An 18,132-nucleotide genomic window follows, 5' to 3' on the forward strand; every position below is an offset into this window, starting at 1 on the left:
AAAATACTGAATAAAATGGACCGACATGAAGTGACAAAATTTGTGTTTAGGAGTTAAGGTTGTACCCATAAACTATATACATTAGTTCTTTAATACAATATGATCCTCTATAGTCTATCACTATGAATAAGTACAGTTGAAATGAAACCACAACAAAAAGAGGAAAATGAGAAAAGTTTTTCTATATTTGTTTCTGAATTCTTCCTGAGATACATACAATATTTAAGAGCTCAAACTTAGGGAATTCAGACTATTTCTATGGACTTTTACCAAGCTAAGTTTCTTCTAAAATATGCTGGTTTTGACTTTAAGGATAAATGAAGAAAAAGATGGATCAGAGTAAATCCACCAGCATTATGAGAAAAACTACTCAATATGTATGTTTTACTGCAAATGATGTTATCAGTAGCATCAGTTTGATAGACAAACTCCTCACCTTATCTACAGTTTTACAACAGAGATGATTTCAAACAACAATGGGAAAAAATCATAATGAACAAAAATGATGTAATATAGAATAGTTTCCTTAATTAGAAATGTGAATAATCTTATATACTCAAACATTGTTTCTGGCTTTCAGACTGCATAAATTATGCTGCATCATAGTTGAGACTTGATTGTTTTCTAAAGTCTACAAAATAATTTAAGTAACCTATATTAGAGTGTACTATAAGGTTTATATTCTTTATAAATGTCTAATTTGGTACATGTACAAAGTTAAAGTTACCCTAAATGCCCATAAACTATGATGCACATAACAAATGATCAAATGCTTGCTTTCTCCCATTTTCTTCTTTTTTTTAAAGAAAAGTTAGGACCAGCTTTTTAAAAATAGACATATATTCACAGTATCTTCTAAACAAGGTTTCAGATACCTATAAAATAGCTGAATGATAAACCACTGACAACCACGAATGGACAATAAGGTGAATTGAACTAGGTTGGGAGATTTAATATCTGAGAGGACAGCAAACTATCCGAAAGAAAATATCCAAAAGGCAAGAAAGCAATTTAAGAGAGAAATAGGCTTAGATTTGTTTTATAGGAGGACAGGGTAGGTTATCAATGGCATGACTAAACTATGTTCCAAGATCAACTGGTCATCTTTTATTCAGTCCTATTATCCTTTTGGTTCTAGCTCTTCACTATAACCCCCAATTTATCCCTTATTTTCTTGGGTTAGCCATTCTGCAATATTGAATAGTTTAATGCCATATACTGTAAATTTGACAAGTAGCAGACAAGATCTAAACACCATTCTCATCTTCATTCCTCCCAGTAGACCATGTTCTGTTAGTTAGTTACCTAAAAATTTAGGTAGGATTTTTTAAAGAGCAAAAAAGTTGCTGTCTTTTTTAAATAGTAAAATAGAACTTCCCATAGGATCATCCTCTATAAGTCAACATTTTCCCTTCCTTCTTCTGGGATTCACCCAAAATCATAACAACCAAATTCTAAATATTTTATTTTCATTGAATCTAAGAACCCGATAAAATCCAGACTCCACAGCATATGAAAGCACTATCCAAAGCAGCAAAGATTAGACAGAAGACATGTAATTGGAACTAGATCAGAGAAGTCAAAAGGATCCAGTGTTAACATATCTTAGAAAGTATCAGCAAAAATACACATTCCAAAGATGAAAGACACATACTGAAGTACAAAGCTATACATCCTTTGTTTGCAAAAAAAGGTACAGAAGCTCGGGAAAGAAGGATCGCAGAAGTCCCCCAGACCTCATTTGGTACAGAGAAGCAGAAAAAGCAAGGCTACGTATAAAATCAGACACAGAAGTCACACTTGCAAGAAGCCTTCTGTCCAGCAAAGAGCTGTATATGCAGACCAGCTAGTAAACTCTGAGATTATACTGTCAACCCATGCTTTCAAAAAGAAGCCTCATACCAAACAACTAGCCTAAGAAAATTCAACTTGTTCAATATGATAGGAACTTATATCTAAACAAAAATACTTTAAGATAAAAAGCAGGAAAATGTATAATTCTGACCAAAAAACTATGGAGCAGAAGCATGCTAATGATAATAGGCCAAAATCTTTGCCACAATTTTTAAAAACTTAATGAAGCAATTGTGTCTACTTGGAAGATTATAAAGCAAAAGGAGATGGAGAGACAAAAAGATGACATAAAAAAGATGGCAAAATCAAGGGGAAAAGTAGAGGGAAAAATCAAATCAGAGAGATAAAGATAGATTAGAATAAAATATAGTGGTGACCAGACATTGGAAAATAAAATAAACGACATAGAGGCCAGTAATGAGAAAAGCCAATAAAGTTTAAAGAAAAAAAAGAGTTAAAAGAATGATAAAGATAATGACACATATGATAGATAAAGGACGTGGAATACACACTGGACAACATTCGCCCCCTTTCCCCCCCAAAAAAAGCAAAACAAATTTATAGAATATTTACAATTGTATTACCAAATAAAGTAGTATAGGTATAAGTGTTGTAAATAGTACAAAGATAAATAAACACTCAGAAAGATAATATTGACCAAAATTAGGAAGGAGAGAAGATTAAGGATTGATGGGATAAGGATAGGAAATTTAATGGTACTTTGAACATTAATAGTAGAGAATGGCCAAAGGAACAGACGACTATTGGAATTATATTAACATTAAAATTATGAGGATAAATAGGAGAACAAAAATGACTTTTCTAAAAATCCAAACTACATAACATACAAAGCAAGCACACAGTGAAAGATACTTAAAAAGAATAAGACAACAAAAAATTGCCACAGAACCAAGACCAGATAAATCTACCGTATCAATGAATATAAACAAATTTAACTCAACTACTAAAACAAAAGAGATTTTCATATAGGATCACAAAAGAAAAACAATTCTGCTGAAAGCAAGGCGCATATTTAAAACAAAGCGATACAGAAGGCTTGAAAATAAAGTGATTAACAAATAGATCAGGCAAATGGAAACCATAAGAAAATAAGGGTTGTGAACCTAAAAGGCATTAAAAATTAAGACAAAAAGGACATTTTATAAAAATGCTGAAGGATGCATTCACAATACAGTTATAAGAGTTAGATTCATGTATATTGCAAACATCCATAACAATCTTAAAGCAGAAGTACAATGTATCCATGAAAATACTAGTAATCACAGATGTGGACTGAGATGTGGTATTTCTCAATCCATGACATATCAAGTAGAAAAAAAAATAAGTGAAGATATAGAAATCTACATAATGTAATCAATAAGCTAGATCTGGTTGATAAATATCATATTATATACCCTAAAAAAATACAGTATACCTATTTTCAAGTTTCCATGTAACATTAAATAGCCCATACACTTTTCATAAAAGAAGAAAGTTATTTGTGAGAATTTGGGCTTTCTACCATTAAAGGCCTGAATGCCATCTACGCCAATTAACTGGTTATAAAAAAAAAAGAGAGAAAAAGAGTCTATCTCAAAAAATTTTCTAAGGAAATTTTCTACTCATTAAATGAAATAATGTATTTAAAGCTTATTTAAGTACATGCAACCATCTGGCACATGATTGCAGGTAAATAAATTGTTCTTATTACTGTAGAATATTGTACTTATGCTTTAGACATTCTTCATTGAAAGAAAACATTATTTCTGTGGTACAGTCATCTGCTTATCTATAACAGCAAAATATCATTTACAAATAATCTAAAAATCATTTTTTCAAAACGGAAATTATTATAATACTAAAACTTTAACCGATATATAAAATGCATAAGCTAGAAGGTAAAAAGCATACACAGTTTTAAACTTCCCTGTCCTACAGTTGGTGACTCTATGATATAAACACACATTATAAGTTATTCATATTATACTCAACTTAGTTCAATAATATGTCTTAGAGATATTCCAATCATATTATTATAAAGATTCGTCCTTTTTAAAAATGCTGCTATAGCGTTCTATTATATGGATATTGCATGAAGTTTTGGCTGTTTCTAATATGAGTAATCACAAATAATGTTATAATACATTTTGGAAGTAAAGCTACATTTTGGAAAATGATTGCCAATTTTAACTAGGTACAGAAATACATATAATACGCTATACTTGCATACAGATAGAAAGAAAATAAAAACATTTGTGTTTACCTATACATGCAGAAGAAAATGAGGGAGGATACAAAATAAAATAATAAAAATGATTTTCTTTGAGTCATACGGGTAACCAGGCACATAAGAAAGTGTAAGATTTTTCATTTGTATGCCTTTATAAAACTTCTTTATTTTGAATGACTGTGTTACCTACTTAAATAATTAAACAAAGATAACTAAATAATTTAGCCCTTTCTTTTTTCTCTCCATCCAAAACACAAAACACAACGAAATCTCATGAAAACACTACATAGATAGGAAAATTAAAAGCACTTTTACAGATTAATTCTCATATAAGAACAAAGCACTTTTGCCTGAGAGCTGGAAGTACTAATAGACCAAATACAGTTGTGTACATGAATAGATTATATTTAAAATTCTGAAATAGTTCCCTTTTTTCCTATTCTTTTGGTAAAATGTTCAATTTCAATAAAAATATGTCAATTTCTGTAGTGAGCAACAATTTTTCCTTAATTATTTCTTAGCCATTTCACCCTTTTCCTTCCTTCTTTTCTTCATATAATCTACACTACCTTTTTTCTTCTCTTTAATCCCCTTTGTGCCATTTATACTGGGCATGTAAGGAGAATACAGGCTATCTATACAGACACAGCAGAATATGTACTGTAATATCTACTAAAATATTTTAAGTAAAATGTTACTTAAACCTCATATGTCATTTGTACTTTGAAAATTTCTTAAAATCTAATTTCAAGAGCTTCCTGTACTAATAAAAAGCTCAATTACTTCATAACAATCATACAAACTATATCTGGACTGAGTTAAAATAATTTTTTCATATGAATCATTCCATCATTTGTAGTTTATGTCTGAGTGTTAAAAATTAAATGGAAACTCAGATTTACATTGTGTATTGTGACATATACATGTTAGCATGGACACAAAAATAGGATAACTAAAGAAACTATTAAGTTATATGAAATAATAAACACAAAATAAAATGCCTGTTTTCTAAGAAGTTTAAAGTATAGCATAAGCTAATGAATGAAATATTCTGATTAATGTGTTATTTTCATTTAAAATTAGAATACAATAAGCATACATTATAATGCATATGAATTTAATTTTTTTAATTTGATGATTCAGAAGGAATTTTAAAATCTTATATGAAGATACTCATTATGAATACAAATTTTAACCTGTTACATGGAAATACTAATAATATAAAGCGCATTTGAGATCTTGTTCCCAGGCATATGTTGTCATTTTGGCTCAAATAAACGCTAATAAAAATTCAAAAATACATTAAATAAATATATGAGATTTCTTATCTAAATAGCTGAACAAACCATTATTTACTAAAAATCAATCAATATTTTTAGGGATTTGCAAGCATTTTTAAAATTGAATTTTCAGAAAGTTTTACCTTCATGTGATTTTTCAAAGGATCTAAAAGATTGAAATGAATATTGCACTTTGGACAAGCTCTTGGAAAAGGTGTTCCATTTTTAGATTGATTTGATGAGGTATTTGTACCTAAAATAAATTCAAAACATATGATTCAAAATTCAAAACGTTTTAACCTTAAATAACCACTAATAGTTTGTAAATTTACTACAATTTCTAAAATTTATGTATAAAAACATAATTTCTTGAGATGAAGTCAAGATGGCAGATTAGAGGCACTTAAAAAAACATAATTTCTTTTTCATATGCCATTTTCATATTTACCTGTTGATGACACAGCCTGCGGAGATATCACTGAAAGAGATTTAACTGAAGGAAATACAGCTGAGGAATTTGTTCCAGAAATACCTTCACTGGGCTTAGGCTTTTTTGGATTAATACTGTTTACTTCAGAAGTAGAAGGACGTTTTGACAAAAACGAACTTTCATTCATACCTACAATAATTTAAATAGTGGGAAAAAAAATTTTAAACTTTAGAATATTGTTTATAACTAAGTAAAAATACTTTGGAGCTGAATTAAAGGTAATATAATTGAATTACATCATATAGATGACAATAATGTTAAAAATTGATAATTATCAAGTTGGAAGATGTAGAAACATTGTATGAATATATATTATGGACTACATATATTCAAATAATTTAAAAATAATCTTTTATGGCTTCAAATAAATATGTAAACAGCTACTATGAAGAAGCCAGACCAAAATATCCCAAACAAAAAAAGTAAAAACTAAAAAAATAGAGCACGGAGACTACTCTGAACTAAGTTCCTATAAATGAATTATCTTTAAATGGTTAACACATAGTTTGTTAAAGAAAAAAAAAATTATTCTAAAAATTCAGAAAGAGCCTTTAGAAGCTTTTTATTTAATAACTTAAAATGTTTAATGGAAAGTTAGTTCTTTTTCCACCTAACTTTTCCACCTAAGGTGGTCTACTCATGGACTTAAGTTATAGTATTATAACTTAAGATAATATCCATTTATTCCTATGTACAAAGTGAAAAAAGTAATCTTGAATGATAATACCTCATTCATTCATTACAAAAGTGCTCATAATGGAAGGAATAAGTACAATGATTTTCAAATTAGATTACCCAGAGCATTATGCGCTCCTCTTAGGGAATATACTGAGCATGTCTGACAAAGAAACTGTCCTTTTATATTTTATTTATTAGACTGTTCCATAAAATTTTGGTTGTACAGAGAAATCATTCCTAAAAGAGAGTTATTAGTTTGAAAACCATCACCTTAAAGCTAAAGGATTTTAGTCTTATTCACAGCATTAGCAAGAGAAATGGAGATCCTTAGGCTATAATCAGGCCAGGCAAAAGTCCTTTTTGAAAATAACACACAACTGTACTTGGTAATACGGATTCTAAACCTGGACATCATAGTTTATGCTCCCAACTTAAAACTAGAATCAATACATTAAAACTAGAACCAATAAAGTAAATATATTAGAAATATAAGTCGTCAAACATGATTAAGTTCAATCCAGGGTCTGTCACTGACTAGCTATGTGTTCTTGGCTTATTTAATTAACTTTTCACAGCCTCAGTTTCCTCTTTTGTAAAATAAGAATTATTATACCTTGTTTTATACAGCTGTTTTAAGATCAAATAAGATAAGTGTACTTAAAGCACTCAAACCATCTGACACACAGAAAGCATTCAATAATAGATGACGGCTATTATCATTACTAAAAAAATATTTTGCATCTTAATTTACTTCAGAGGAAAAAAAATTATTCTAATAGATTAATCTGTCAGCTTTTTAATTAGGGGAAACATGCCAGAAAAAATAAGAGCATTACATGTTGGCTTCTCTGTTTCATCCTTTGAGATAACACAAAAAAATTTTTTTTTCCATCTTCAAAGCATATGATTACAAATGGCTATCCTATGGGTACTTGGGAAAGATTTTGTGTAATTACAGTAGCATTCTTCTGAGATGCTCAGGTTACATGAAAAAACAATGACTACTGGTATTTTGGATTAAGCATCGATGACATAACATAAGGTGTGATCAAAAAATATGGTGAATGCTTAACTTATAAAAAAAAAAAATATTACAGTAAAATACACATTGCCATTAATCCCTCACAAAATACTCCACCTCGCTTCAAACACACTTCTCCCATCGTTCTTGACACTTTCTAAGCAGTTCTTGATGTCCTCTTTCGTGAGTGTCTTTAGTTGCATTGTCGTGGCTGTCTCGATGTCCTGAATCATTTTGACTTTGGAGAAGAGCCAGAAGTTGCACAGTGCCAGATCCGGTGAATATGGTGGATGAGGACACACCCTAATGTTTTCATTTGACAGAAATTTCCATATACCAAAAGCAATGTGTGACACAGGGTGTGGTCATGATGGAGGATGAAACTGTTTGCCCATTTCATGTTAATGCGATGTTTGTGATCCATGACTTACGGCACACTTTAAAACACACCTTCCCTCAACCATAGTTCACACCCGACTGACTGCACCAAAAAAGTTGAAACTTGTCACACTGTTACTAAGGTTTGACATGCCACTTCCCATATTGAGGATCCCTGCCTTTTTCTGTTGGATGGCACTGAGCAGCAGCATTAACATTCTGTGATCAAAACAGAAAGGCTCCATGTCACACATTGCTTCTGGTATGGCAATTTCTGTCAAATAAAAACATTATGGTGTGTCCTCATCCACCTTATTCACCGAATCTGGCACCGTGTGACTTCTGGCTCTTCCTCAAAGTCATGATGATTCAGCACATCAAGGCAGCCATGACAGCTCAACTAAAGACACTCACAAAAGAGGGCTTCCAGAACTGCTTCAGAAAATGGCAAGAACGATATGGTAAGTGTGTTTGAAGTGAAGGAGAGTATTTTGAGGAGGATTAATGGCAATGTGTTTTTACTGTAATAAATTTCTTTTTTTTATTTAAACATTCACTGTATTGTCGGATCACACCTTATATAACAGGCTGGACAATAGAAATAAACTGTTTTACTATAAGAATTCTTTTTAACATGAAAAATAAAATCACTCTGCATTTATGAGTTTTAAATTCTGACACTTTAACTTATTTAACTCCGTTGTCTTTGGCTTGTGTTGTTTCCTACATTGGCTAGTAAAAATCCTATTTTCATTCAAGATCAAGCTCAAATCTAATCTCCAAACATCTGTGATCACTTGACAGTGGTTGGTTAAGTATGCTACTGACCACATATCACATTATCTTTCATCATAACTGTTTGTTGTCAAGTCCTTGAAAGCTCATGAGGCATTTTCACATTTTATCTTATTTGGACCTCAAAAATCCCTGACTAAAGTAGAGCAAGAATTAAAATTGTATCTCCAAATGGCTGATTCCAAGTGTGGAGAATGAATGCATTGTATAAGAAAAATAAAATCTCCATTTTAATAACATGAAAACACTGAAGTGTAAAGACTTGGTAAAGACCACAAAAACCTTAAGAATAACAGTTCAAATCTACATTTTGTAAATCATTCTACTTACCTCTCATGCTGAAGTCTCTCTCTGCAGTAAAAAATTTAGAGACAGAGTAGGAGTCACTGTCCTTACTCCAAAAAGTTTCAAGAATTCAGACTTTTTCTATGAATAAAGTCCATGTGTTTTGTAAAACCAGACTTAAGACAACTATGTTTTCTCCTTGTTTCTCTTGGTTCTTTACCTATTTTAAAAACTAGATTTTTTACAAGTAGCTAAAAATCACCGAAAGAAGTGAATTTCAACTAAACATTATCTAAATAGAAAAATATTTTAGGCATTAATATTACTATTAAAAAATTGGGGGTGAGCTTAGTAAATTCTCCATACTCATTTGTTAGAAAATAATCTATAAATTACGACAAATATTTTGTGTCTCTATTTAGTCAAATATTTGAAATACATCAAAATTACTAATATATAAAATATAACTGTCTTGATTACAGGGCATTTTCAATTAGATAAAATTCTTTCATAGCATACTAATTTATTTTAGGTTAATAAAGAAATTTGCTATAACACAAAGAACTTTAACTTTTCTTCAATAGGGAAATTTCATTATTCCTCTAATGGGCATTTTCTGAGTACTGACTATATACAAATTTACTGAAGCCACTTTATAATAGCGCTCTATAATCATACTTAACTATCATATGTAAATCATTTATTGAATAGAAACTAACCTAATTAAGTAATCAACTACAATCATATATTAATACTTTTTCACACTACTAAGCATAGAGACAAATTAATGCTTCTTTTAACAGAGTACTTTGGGTATCAGAGGACTTCTCTAACTTACAGAAATGATTTCTCAATTTTTCAGCCCATGTTTAGTCCAAGAGAGAATAATCTCAAAGTTGGTTAACCCACTTAATTAACAGAAAAAAATAAAATATTCTACTATTAAATTTCATTTAAAATTATCCAAGAAAGGCATTCAAGATTAGAGCCATTCCACCTTACAATATATGAAAAATTTAACATGAAGGCATGGACTTTAAAACAGAAAGTCAATTCCATATGCATAATCATCAAGTTTCTTTTATTAAAATTTTTTGAAACAGTACTAAAACCAACCTGCTATAGAAAGTGTTGGTCCCCGTTGGTAATGTGATAATCCTGTATCCTGGGTCAAGTCAAACAGTAACTCTGAAGAATTACTAGATGCAACTCGTGATGAGTTCATTATATAACCCTGTTAAAATATTTCAAAGGAAGAATATTACATTTATTTAACATAGTTATAATTATTTTTTCATCAACTTTTATAATAGCAAATTTCACTGTATGCAAATATTATAAAGATAACCTTTGATGACTCAATTACTAATAAGTTATAAAACACAAAGGTAATTATTACTATCTGCCAAAATTAACTTCTACTAAACCTGAAAGCAAACTTAGAGCTGGCTTACTCCTGACTAACTAATTAAAATGGGGGCCAATTCTAATCTGATTATTTTCAAGGTGAAAGAAACATATAAACCCATTTTAAATAAACAAGATTGATATATTTTAGAGGGCTACTAAAAATTCACTATTTCCATCAATGAGCAAAGATAACTCCAAAAAAAGAAAAATAGGAAAACATATTGACATACCTACAAATTTAAAAGTTTCTATACCCCTATAAAACCCCACAAAGTATCAAGGCAAACAAACTGGTAACCAATTTGCCGTATTATACATCAGGGTTAAGGATGAATGTATCAATCACATGGTTTGAGTTTTAGAGTCCTCTTTACTGAAAAAATATATAAGCCAAGGGTCAGGAAGAGAAAGAATGAGTCCTCTCTTTTTCCATCATCCCACAGAAAGCCATGCTGGGCCAGGCAATCTCCCATGTCACAGGGCAAATATGAAAGCTTCCTGGTTAGCAGGGTGAACAAATTAGAAAACCAGGCAGACAGGGTTTTGAATGGAAGCTGTTTATAGAAATTATCTAGGCCAGATGGAGGAATAAGGGTTCAACAGAAGTTTCGGCCCTTCCATCAGAAGGTCCCAAGAAGAGAAGAGTGAAAAGTATGAGATGGACCATAATGTGATCAAGTATAAGGTAGTATAAATTTATGTTAGTTATAATTTAAATATAATTTAGGGATATATACTCCAATACTATTAAATGTACTGATACACACAATATATATATTTTAATGCTATTTATAAAAGACCATTGTTGCAGAGAGTAAGCTCTCAGAGTGACTTCTGGATCATTCTATATATCATAATATGTAACAAGCAAAAGTTTTAAGACTAACAATCCTTAACAATCAAAAGGAGAAAAAGTCCCTTTAGGAGAAAAATGGGCAAAGGACTAAGACTAAATTGAGACACTTCAAAAGCAAAATACAAATGACTAATACATACAAAAAACTTTTCTCCAACTTACTAAAGAAATGCAAATAAAGACAATGGCAATTTTTAACTAGTAAATTGGCATTGTTTTAAAGATAATATCTAAAACAAAATAACTGGCCATTCCTCTTAAAAATATCAAGGTCATAAAAGACAAATAAAGAGTAACTGTAGACGATTATGAGACTAAGAATAAATAATTACCTGCAAGGTGTGATCCTGAATAGGATCCTGGGAATGAAAAATCACATTAACAGAAAAACTCGTAAAATTCGAATGTCTGCAGTTTAGTTAATGTTAACTACCTGACTGTGATTAAGTTAGATGTTAGCATTAGGGGAAACTGAGTTAGGGGGTATATGGAACTCTTTGTATTATTTTTCCTGTAAGTCTAAACTTAGTTTGAAATAAAGTTAACATTTTAAAATTAAAAAATAATGATAACATTCACTATTGAAAAAGTAAAGGTCATATTATGGTACAACTTTCCTGAATGAAAATTATGGCAGTACCTATCAAAGGCTTTATAAGTTCAGATCCTTTGGTCCAGCTATTCCACTTTAAAAATTTATAGTACCAGGGTAAGAAAATGAAAATATTTGAGAATTATTTTTAATAGCAAAAAAATTAAAATCTGTATGTCGAACGACGGCAGAATTGTCAAATAAATTAAATAGACTATCATGCAACCACTAATATAATATTTTTGAGAAGAATCCAATGACATTCCCAGTAGAATGTTCAGTGAAAAAAGAGGAATATGTATCTGTGTATAGAGTACGGTCCTGATTAGTTATACTCTATACCATCTCTAGGAGGAAAAAAAAAATCAAAATCTATTATGTATTCCTTTGTCTCTTTCTAATCTTTCCCCCACAAAATACGTACTATTTTAAGACAGAAACATAAAGGTTTTGTTTGTTTTGTGCTTATAAATTGAGGGATAATTAACTTTTAAGAATTTTGGTTTGCTACTCATTTTTCTATCTCCATGGGTTTGTTAAGCAATTATGAAAGCAAATGGGTGAAGGGAATCAAAGGTACAAACTTCCAGTTATAAAATAAGTAAGTCATGGGGATGTAATATACAGCATGGTGATTATAGTTAATAATACTGTATTGTATATATATGAAAATTGCTAAGAGAAATCTTAAAATTTGTCATCAAAAGAAAAAATTCTGTATATATGGTGACAGACATTAATTAAACTTATTGTGGTAATCATTTTGCAATATATACAAATATCAAATCATTATGCTGTACACCTGACACTCTCATAATATTGTATGCCAACTATACCTCAATAAAAAAAATCAACTAATTAAGAGAAAGACATGAGCGCTCCTCACCATAACAAGTACAAATTGCAGATTTTTGACTAAATAAATGATTGTTGTTGTTTAAAGGAAGAAAAAAAAAGAAGTTATGGAAACAGGTTTTGAAGTAACCCAAACCACTCCTAGTATTTGAAGCCTAACAGGAAGACACGTGCATTTGAGACTTAATGTGTAGTATTAAAAAAATCAGTACTGCCATATGACTTAATTGTAACCAAATGTAACACAATCTTACTTCAAGATAATTATTTTCTCCAAATATTTGCACTTCAAAAAATGGAAAATGATATTCACTTGCATTTTCCAAAATAGTACTTTAATAGAAACATAACATTAATACTGATAAACACTCTCCTAGGAAATAACTGGTTAATTAAGCACCACAATTTCAGAGACCAGGTACATGTTATTATTTAACAATAACCGTCAAAATAATTCTATACCAAGGAATTTTAAGGTCTTATAAAACAGTTCAGAAAGATATAAAATACAATACAGTAAGGGTAGAATAGACGCTAAACTGAGATTCAGAAGACCTGCACGTTTATTTAACTATGTAACCTTGGGCAAGTCACATCTGAGCTTCAAGTTATTCAGCTTTCAAACTTAAATGTACTTGCACGTTAAATGTACTTACACTTCACAATACATGTATGTTTCAAATGTACTTGCACTTCAAGGTACTTGTATGTATTAGATCAAGTAGCTGTCACAACAGTACTAACAAAGACCAAATATTACACCTCATTTATAGATAGGTTAACTAAGATTAGGTGTGGTTATGTATGGTTTCCAATACAGCCCACTTCTGATTGACGGAGCTGTATTAAGAACCCAGGTATGTTTGATTACAAAGCCCATGCCCTTATATCACACTGACTTTATAAGTAATAACATATCCCTGCCACCTGAAAGAGATCTGAAAAGATGCTGAAATATAGCGATAGTCCATGAAACACACACACACACACACACACACGACATGACATACAATTAAAAGCAATGGCTTCCGAAATGCAGAGTAAATTCCCTTAAATCGGATTCTCAATTCATTCTAGAATACACCTGTCATTCTTAACTTTTGCACATTAGAATCACTTGGAGAGTTTTTTTTAAATGTATCATTTCAAGACCCACCCAGACCTTTTGGCAAAATCTCTCATTTTAAAACTCAAGATTGGGAACCACCAACTGAGGTGCTTTGACTTAAAAATTATGCCCACAGAAATATTCTAATTTAGAAAGCTCCACCAAAGATACCACCCCTCACTTTTTCTTCCTGAGACCAATGTTGGAAAGATTTTGTCTATCAAACTGAATTAAATAATAAAGTTTCTTTTCCTGGTTTTCTATCAAATGCCAAATAGCTTATGATAAGCATTAGAAAACCACTGACTTAATTTGAGCCCAGCTGACAAGCAAAAAATCTTGTATTTTGGGTAGCTTTCCATCTTCTGAAACATAATGATAATGGCCTGTGGAACCTTAGAATCCATGATTGAGAGTCAGTGGTCTGGATAAAATCTCTCATTTTAGAAATGAAGAAAACGAAGCTCAGGTTTTCACAACGTTAAGGACAAGGCAGAATCTGCATTCAAGTCTCTTGCTTCAATCTTAAGCTTTTTAAACTACTAGTCCAGGCTCATATCAGTATTAATCATATTTCAGAATGCTAAAACCACAGAAAACAATATGGGGGAGAAGGTTTTGCCCAAAGATATCCTTATTTTTTTTTTGATATATTACATCTTCAAAATATAAGTGGGAGTTGAGTATATTTAGCCATAGATTTAAAAGGCTGTAGCTTTCCTTTTCACTTTTATGTAAATTAAAATTAAATGTAATACCTTCTATGAAAGATACCACCTCAAAATAACAATTTTTAGTGCTAACAGATAAGTAGATTACATTATAGTTACATATGAAATATAGGAAAAATGGATTATTTATACTAAAAATATTTGGATTCAATTATGGTATTAAACTTGATTATTTGCAAGAAAATTTATAGGTGCTTTAGTAGTTGTTTCCCTTATTGTCAAAAGAACAGTTTAAGGAAAATTTACTACTTCTCTAAGGCCAATGTCAAATAGCTTATAATAAGAATAAAAACACCACTAAGTTAGTTCAATTCCAACTAGCAGCAAAGAATCATTACATTTTGGGTAACTTTTTGTTTTAGTACCCTAACTCCTTGGTGTCAAGACCCCCTTTACACATTTAAAAATTACTGAAGACCAAAAAAAGATTTATTTAGGTGGGTTATATCTATTAATATTTACCAAATTAGAAATTAACCAGAAAATTTTAAAAAATATTTATTAACTTTATTTAAAATAATAAAGCCATTACAGATTAACATAAATAACATTTTTATGAAAAATGACTACCTTGCAAACACAAAAAATTAGTGAAGAGTGGTATTGTTTTACATTTCTGAAAATCTCTTTAATGTCTAGTTTAATCAAAAACTGCTGTAGTATCATATCTGCTTCTGCCGTCCATCTGTTGAACATGTTGATTGAAAAATATAAAGAAAATCTGGCTTCATAAAGATATATAGTTGAAAAAAGGAGTATTTTAATAGCAATTTGGGATAACTACGGATACACTTCTTTGAAAAAGCTTTTTAGCCATATTAGGAAGGCCCACTTGGCAAGGAGCCAGCCAGAAGCCAGCAAAATACTGAGACTCTCAATCTGGAAACCCTTAGGGAATCGAATGCTCCCAATAACCATGAGAACTTGGAAGGAGATACTTCCCCAGTTGAGCTTCAGATGAGACTGCAACCTCAGAGCCCACATCTTGAATGTAGCCGTGTGAGATCTTGAAGGAGAGGATCCAGCTAAGCCATGACCGACTCCTGACCCACAAAACTGTGAGGTAAGAAATGTGTGTGGTTTTAAACTACAAGTTTGTGGCAACATCAATACACAGAAATAAATAATACACCATGGTTTGTCAGTCATTTTTTTCCCAAGTAAAAAATAATCTTCTATTTTCAAAATGTGGGTAGTTTAGCTCACAATTCAATCACACATGCTTTTCCTCAAGATAATCATTATACTTCAGACAAAAACTGTTTTTGAAAGATTCATATTCAAGAGCAGAGAGCTAAACAAATTAATCACATTTTAATACTTCATCAAGGAAACTGAGTATGGCTATTTTTTAGTTTGAGTGCTAGTAGTGACTGATACAAAAACTACTAGTACAGCTTGGTACCACTGTCTTGATTCATACGAAGGCACCAGCAGTTTACCCACCATTGCTTTTGCATCACAGTGGTGCAAATGTCAACATGGTGAAAAAGGCAGTTTCTTTGTATTATTATGACAATAGTGTTGACTTCCAAACCCATGAAAGAGTCTCAGGGGAACACCAGGGGAACTGAAAACTACACTTTGAAAACTGTCACAGTAAGGCAATGCTCCATTTTTTTAAAGTATACATTTATATACAACATATATGTATGTATGTATGTATGCAAATACATATGAACTATGGTTATGACTGGACTGAAATCCCAAATCTATAATTTGCCAGCTGTATGACCCTGAGTGAATTATTTCACCACTGTGAGCTTCAGTTTACTCAACTGTAAGACAGGGATAATAATACTGCCTACTTTATAAGGATGTTTTAAGAATTAATTTATATACAGCATTTAGTAGAAAGCCTTATGCATTCTTAACAGTTCAATAAATATTAACTATTACCATTAACTATTGTTTTTATTAGGAATTTTTTATACAAACTAAACTATGAAGGTATGTCTTCAGAATAAAAAGCTACAATAGCCTCTCAACAATTTTCCCAATTAAAAAGTAAGAACACTTGGCCCGTTTACAACCTTAAATAGTTTGCCATTATGCAATATTCACTACTGACTATACTTTTATTCATGTTTTGACAGAACAGTTTTTAATAGTGTACCTGTTACCTGATTTAGAACATGCTGGGTAGTTAGTTCCTGCAGTTATTACTTTGGGTACTGGTTGAGCTATCATAAAGATGGTGACATTTTCTGATGATGATTATGCTTCTATTTGATGACTACCCTTGATAGTCTAGGATTGCTGATATTGATAAATAATATCCAACGTATCCCTGAGCTGTGCAGTTTCAGAAACACTTACAGGTTTAGACAAAGGCTGAACAATAACAGAACTATCTGAAGATCTAGATTCAGGGTGAAAATTTACTGGTGAGGCAGCCACTGCAATTGATGTTGGGTTCTTGTAGTGTTGACTTGTAGGTCTGAATGCAGCAGTAATACCTGTATTGCAAAATTACACAATATATTGAATATATTTCTATATAATCAATGGCATCAAAATAATTCACTTTAGAATCAAAACAGTAAAATAACACTGTACCTCGACTGAGTGCGCCATTCTTTATTCCCCTCGAATATGAGCTGGGGTTCACTCTATTCAAAATGTCTACAAAAAATATTTAATTTAAAATTCACTGGTTAAATGAAATATATATTAAGATAACAGTGATCATGAATTGAAAACAATTAGATTCCTGGAACGAGTATATGTTATTACTGATTGAAGATTACAGTTAATTTTAAACATATATGTCTTTATCTAATAAAGATACAAGATTATCAGCCTTAATTGTTTCATAGAATTAGAACAATATAACTATAACTCAAAATCCAAAGGCCAGAAGTAAAAGATTGATAAATCCGACTACATATAAGTCAAACCTTCTACATGGCAAAGAACCACTCCAAATAATTAGTAAAAACTTTCCAAAACTACATTCATATACAACCATATTCATATAATTGAAGTATATATCTTTATTTGAGTAATGATACAGCTGTATATACACTCAAGTTCCTATTACTAAAAATTAAACCCTTGTCCAAACTCCATATCCCACTCACATCCCTAAAAGCTTTGAAGTGTCCTTATGAGTGATCTCACTAGATTACTGTAGCTGCACCATTACTCTTGAGTTCTGAAAGGGAAACTATCAGAGACTGCAGACTAAAATGAACTTACAGTTTACCAGAGTATCTTATAATATAAGGGGTTTCAAATCTACCACTATACCAGAAGTCAATCTGAGCCTAATATGACTTTCAGGATCAGTTTAAATTTCTTAATTCTTGCATGCATGTGAACTCATAACTTCCAGATAACTCAATAACCAAATTAAAATTTGGAAGAGTCGGGATTTGCCTAAAATTGTTGATTAGAAAAAAACTAAAAGCTAAACATTCATTTTTTTCTTTTCTTCCCTCATCGTAGAATAGAACTAGATCCCATAAAATAATTTTGTAAAGGGCCATACAAAAGTAATATTGCTTTCTGATAACGGAGATGCAGTGCTCTACACCTAAGCACTACAGATGTCTTATACAAGAAAA

At 31.0% G+C, this 18,132-nt stretch overlaps 1 protein-coding gene across 11 annotated transcripts in view; it reads right to left on the reverse strand.

Annotated features, from left to right (window-relative positions):
• The window catches only part of ZNF280D (zinc finger protein 280D), a 105,024-nt gene that overhangs the window by 59,197 nt on the left and 27,695 nt on the right, over window positions 1-18,132 (reverse strand). For 7 of the 11 annotated variants that reach the window (XM_074327704.2, XM_074327700.2, XM_088797229.1 and 4 more), the window contains 6 exons: window positions 17,123-17,188; window positions 16,883-17,022; window positions 11,610-11,636; window positions 10,128-10,245; window positions 5,813-5,983; window positions 5,508-5,617 (listed from right to left, as the gene is read on the reverse strand). In XM_074327704.2, coding sequence (XP_074183805.2) covers window positions 5,508-5,617; window positions 5,813-5,983; window positions 10,128-10,245; window positions 11,610-11,636; window positions 16,883-17,022; window positions 17,123-17,188 — 632 coding nt within the window. The remainder of the gene's footprint in view (window positions 1-5,507; window positions 5,618-5,812; window positions 5,984-10,127; window positions 10,246-11,609; window positions 11,637-16,882; window positions 17,023-17,122; window positions 17,189-18,132) is intronic. The other 4 variants (XM_074327703.2, XM_074327699.2, XM_074327696.2 and 1 more) reach the window with 1 other exon arrangement.

This window comes from Rhinolophus sinicus, chromosome 3 (genome assembly GCF_057876585.1).
Source record: "Rhinolophus sinicus isolate RSI-liver-muscle chromosome 3, RSI-T2T, whole genome shotgun sequence".
Taxonomy (NCBI): domain Eukaryota; kingdom Metazoa; phylum Chordata; class Mammalia; order Chiroptera; family Rhinolophidae; genus Rhinolophus; species Rhinolophus sinicus.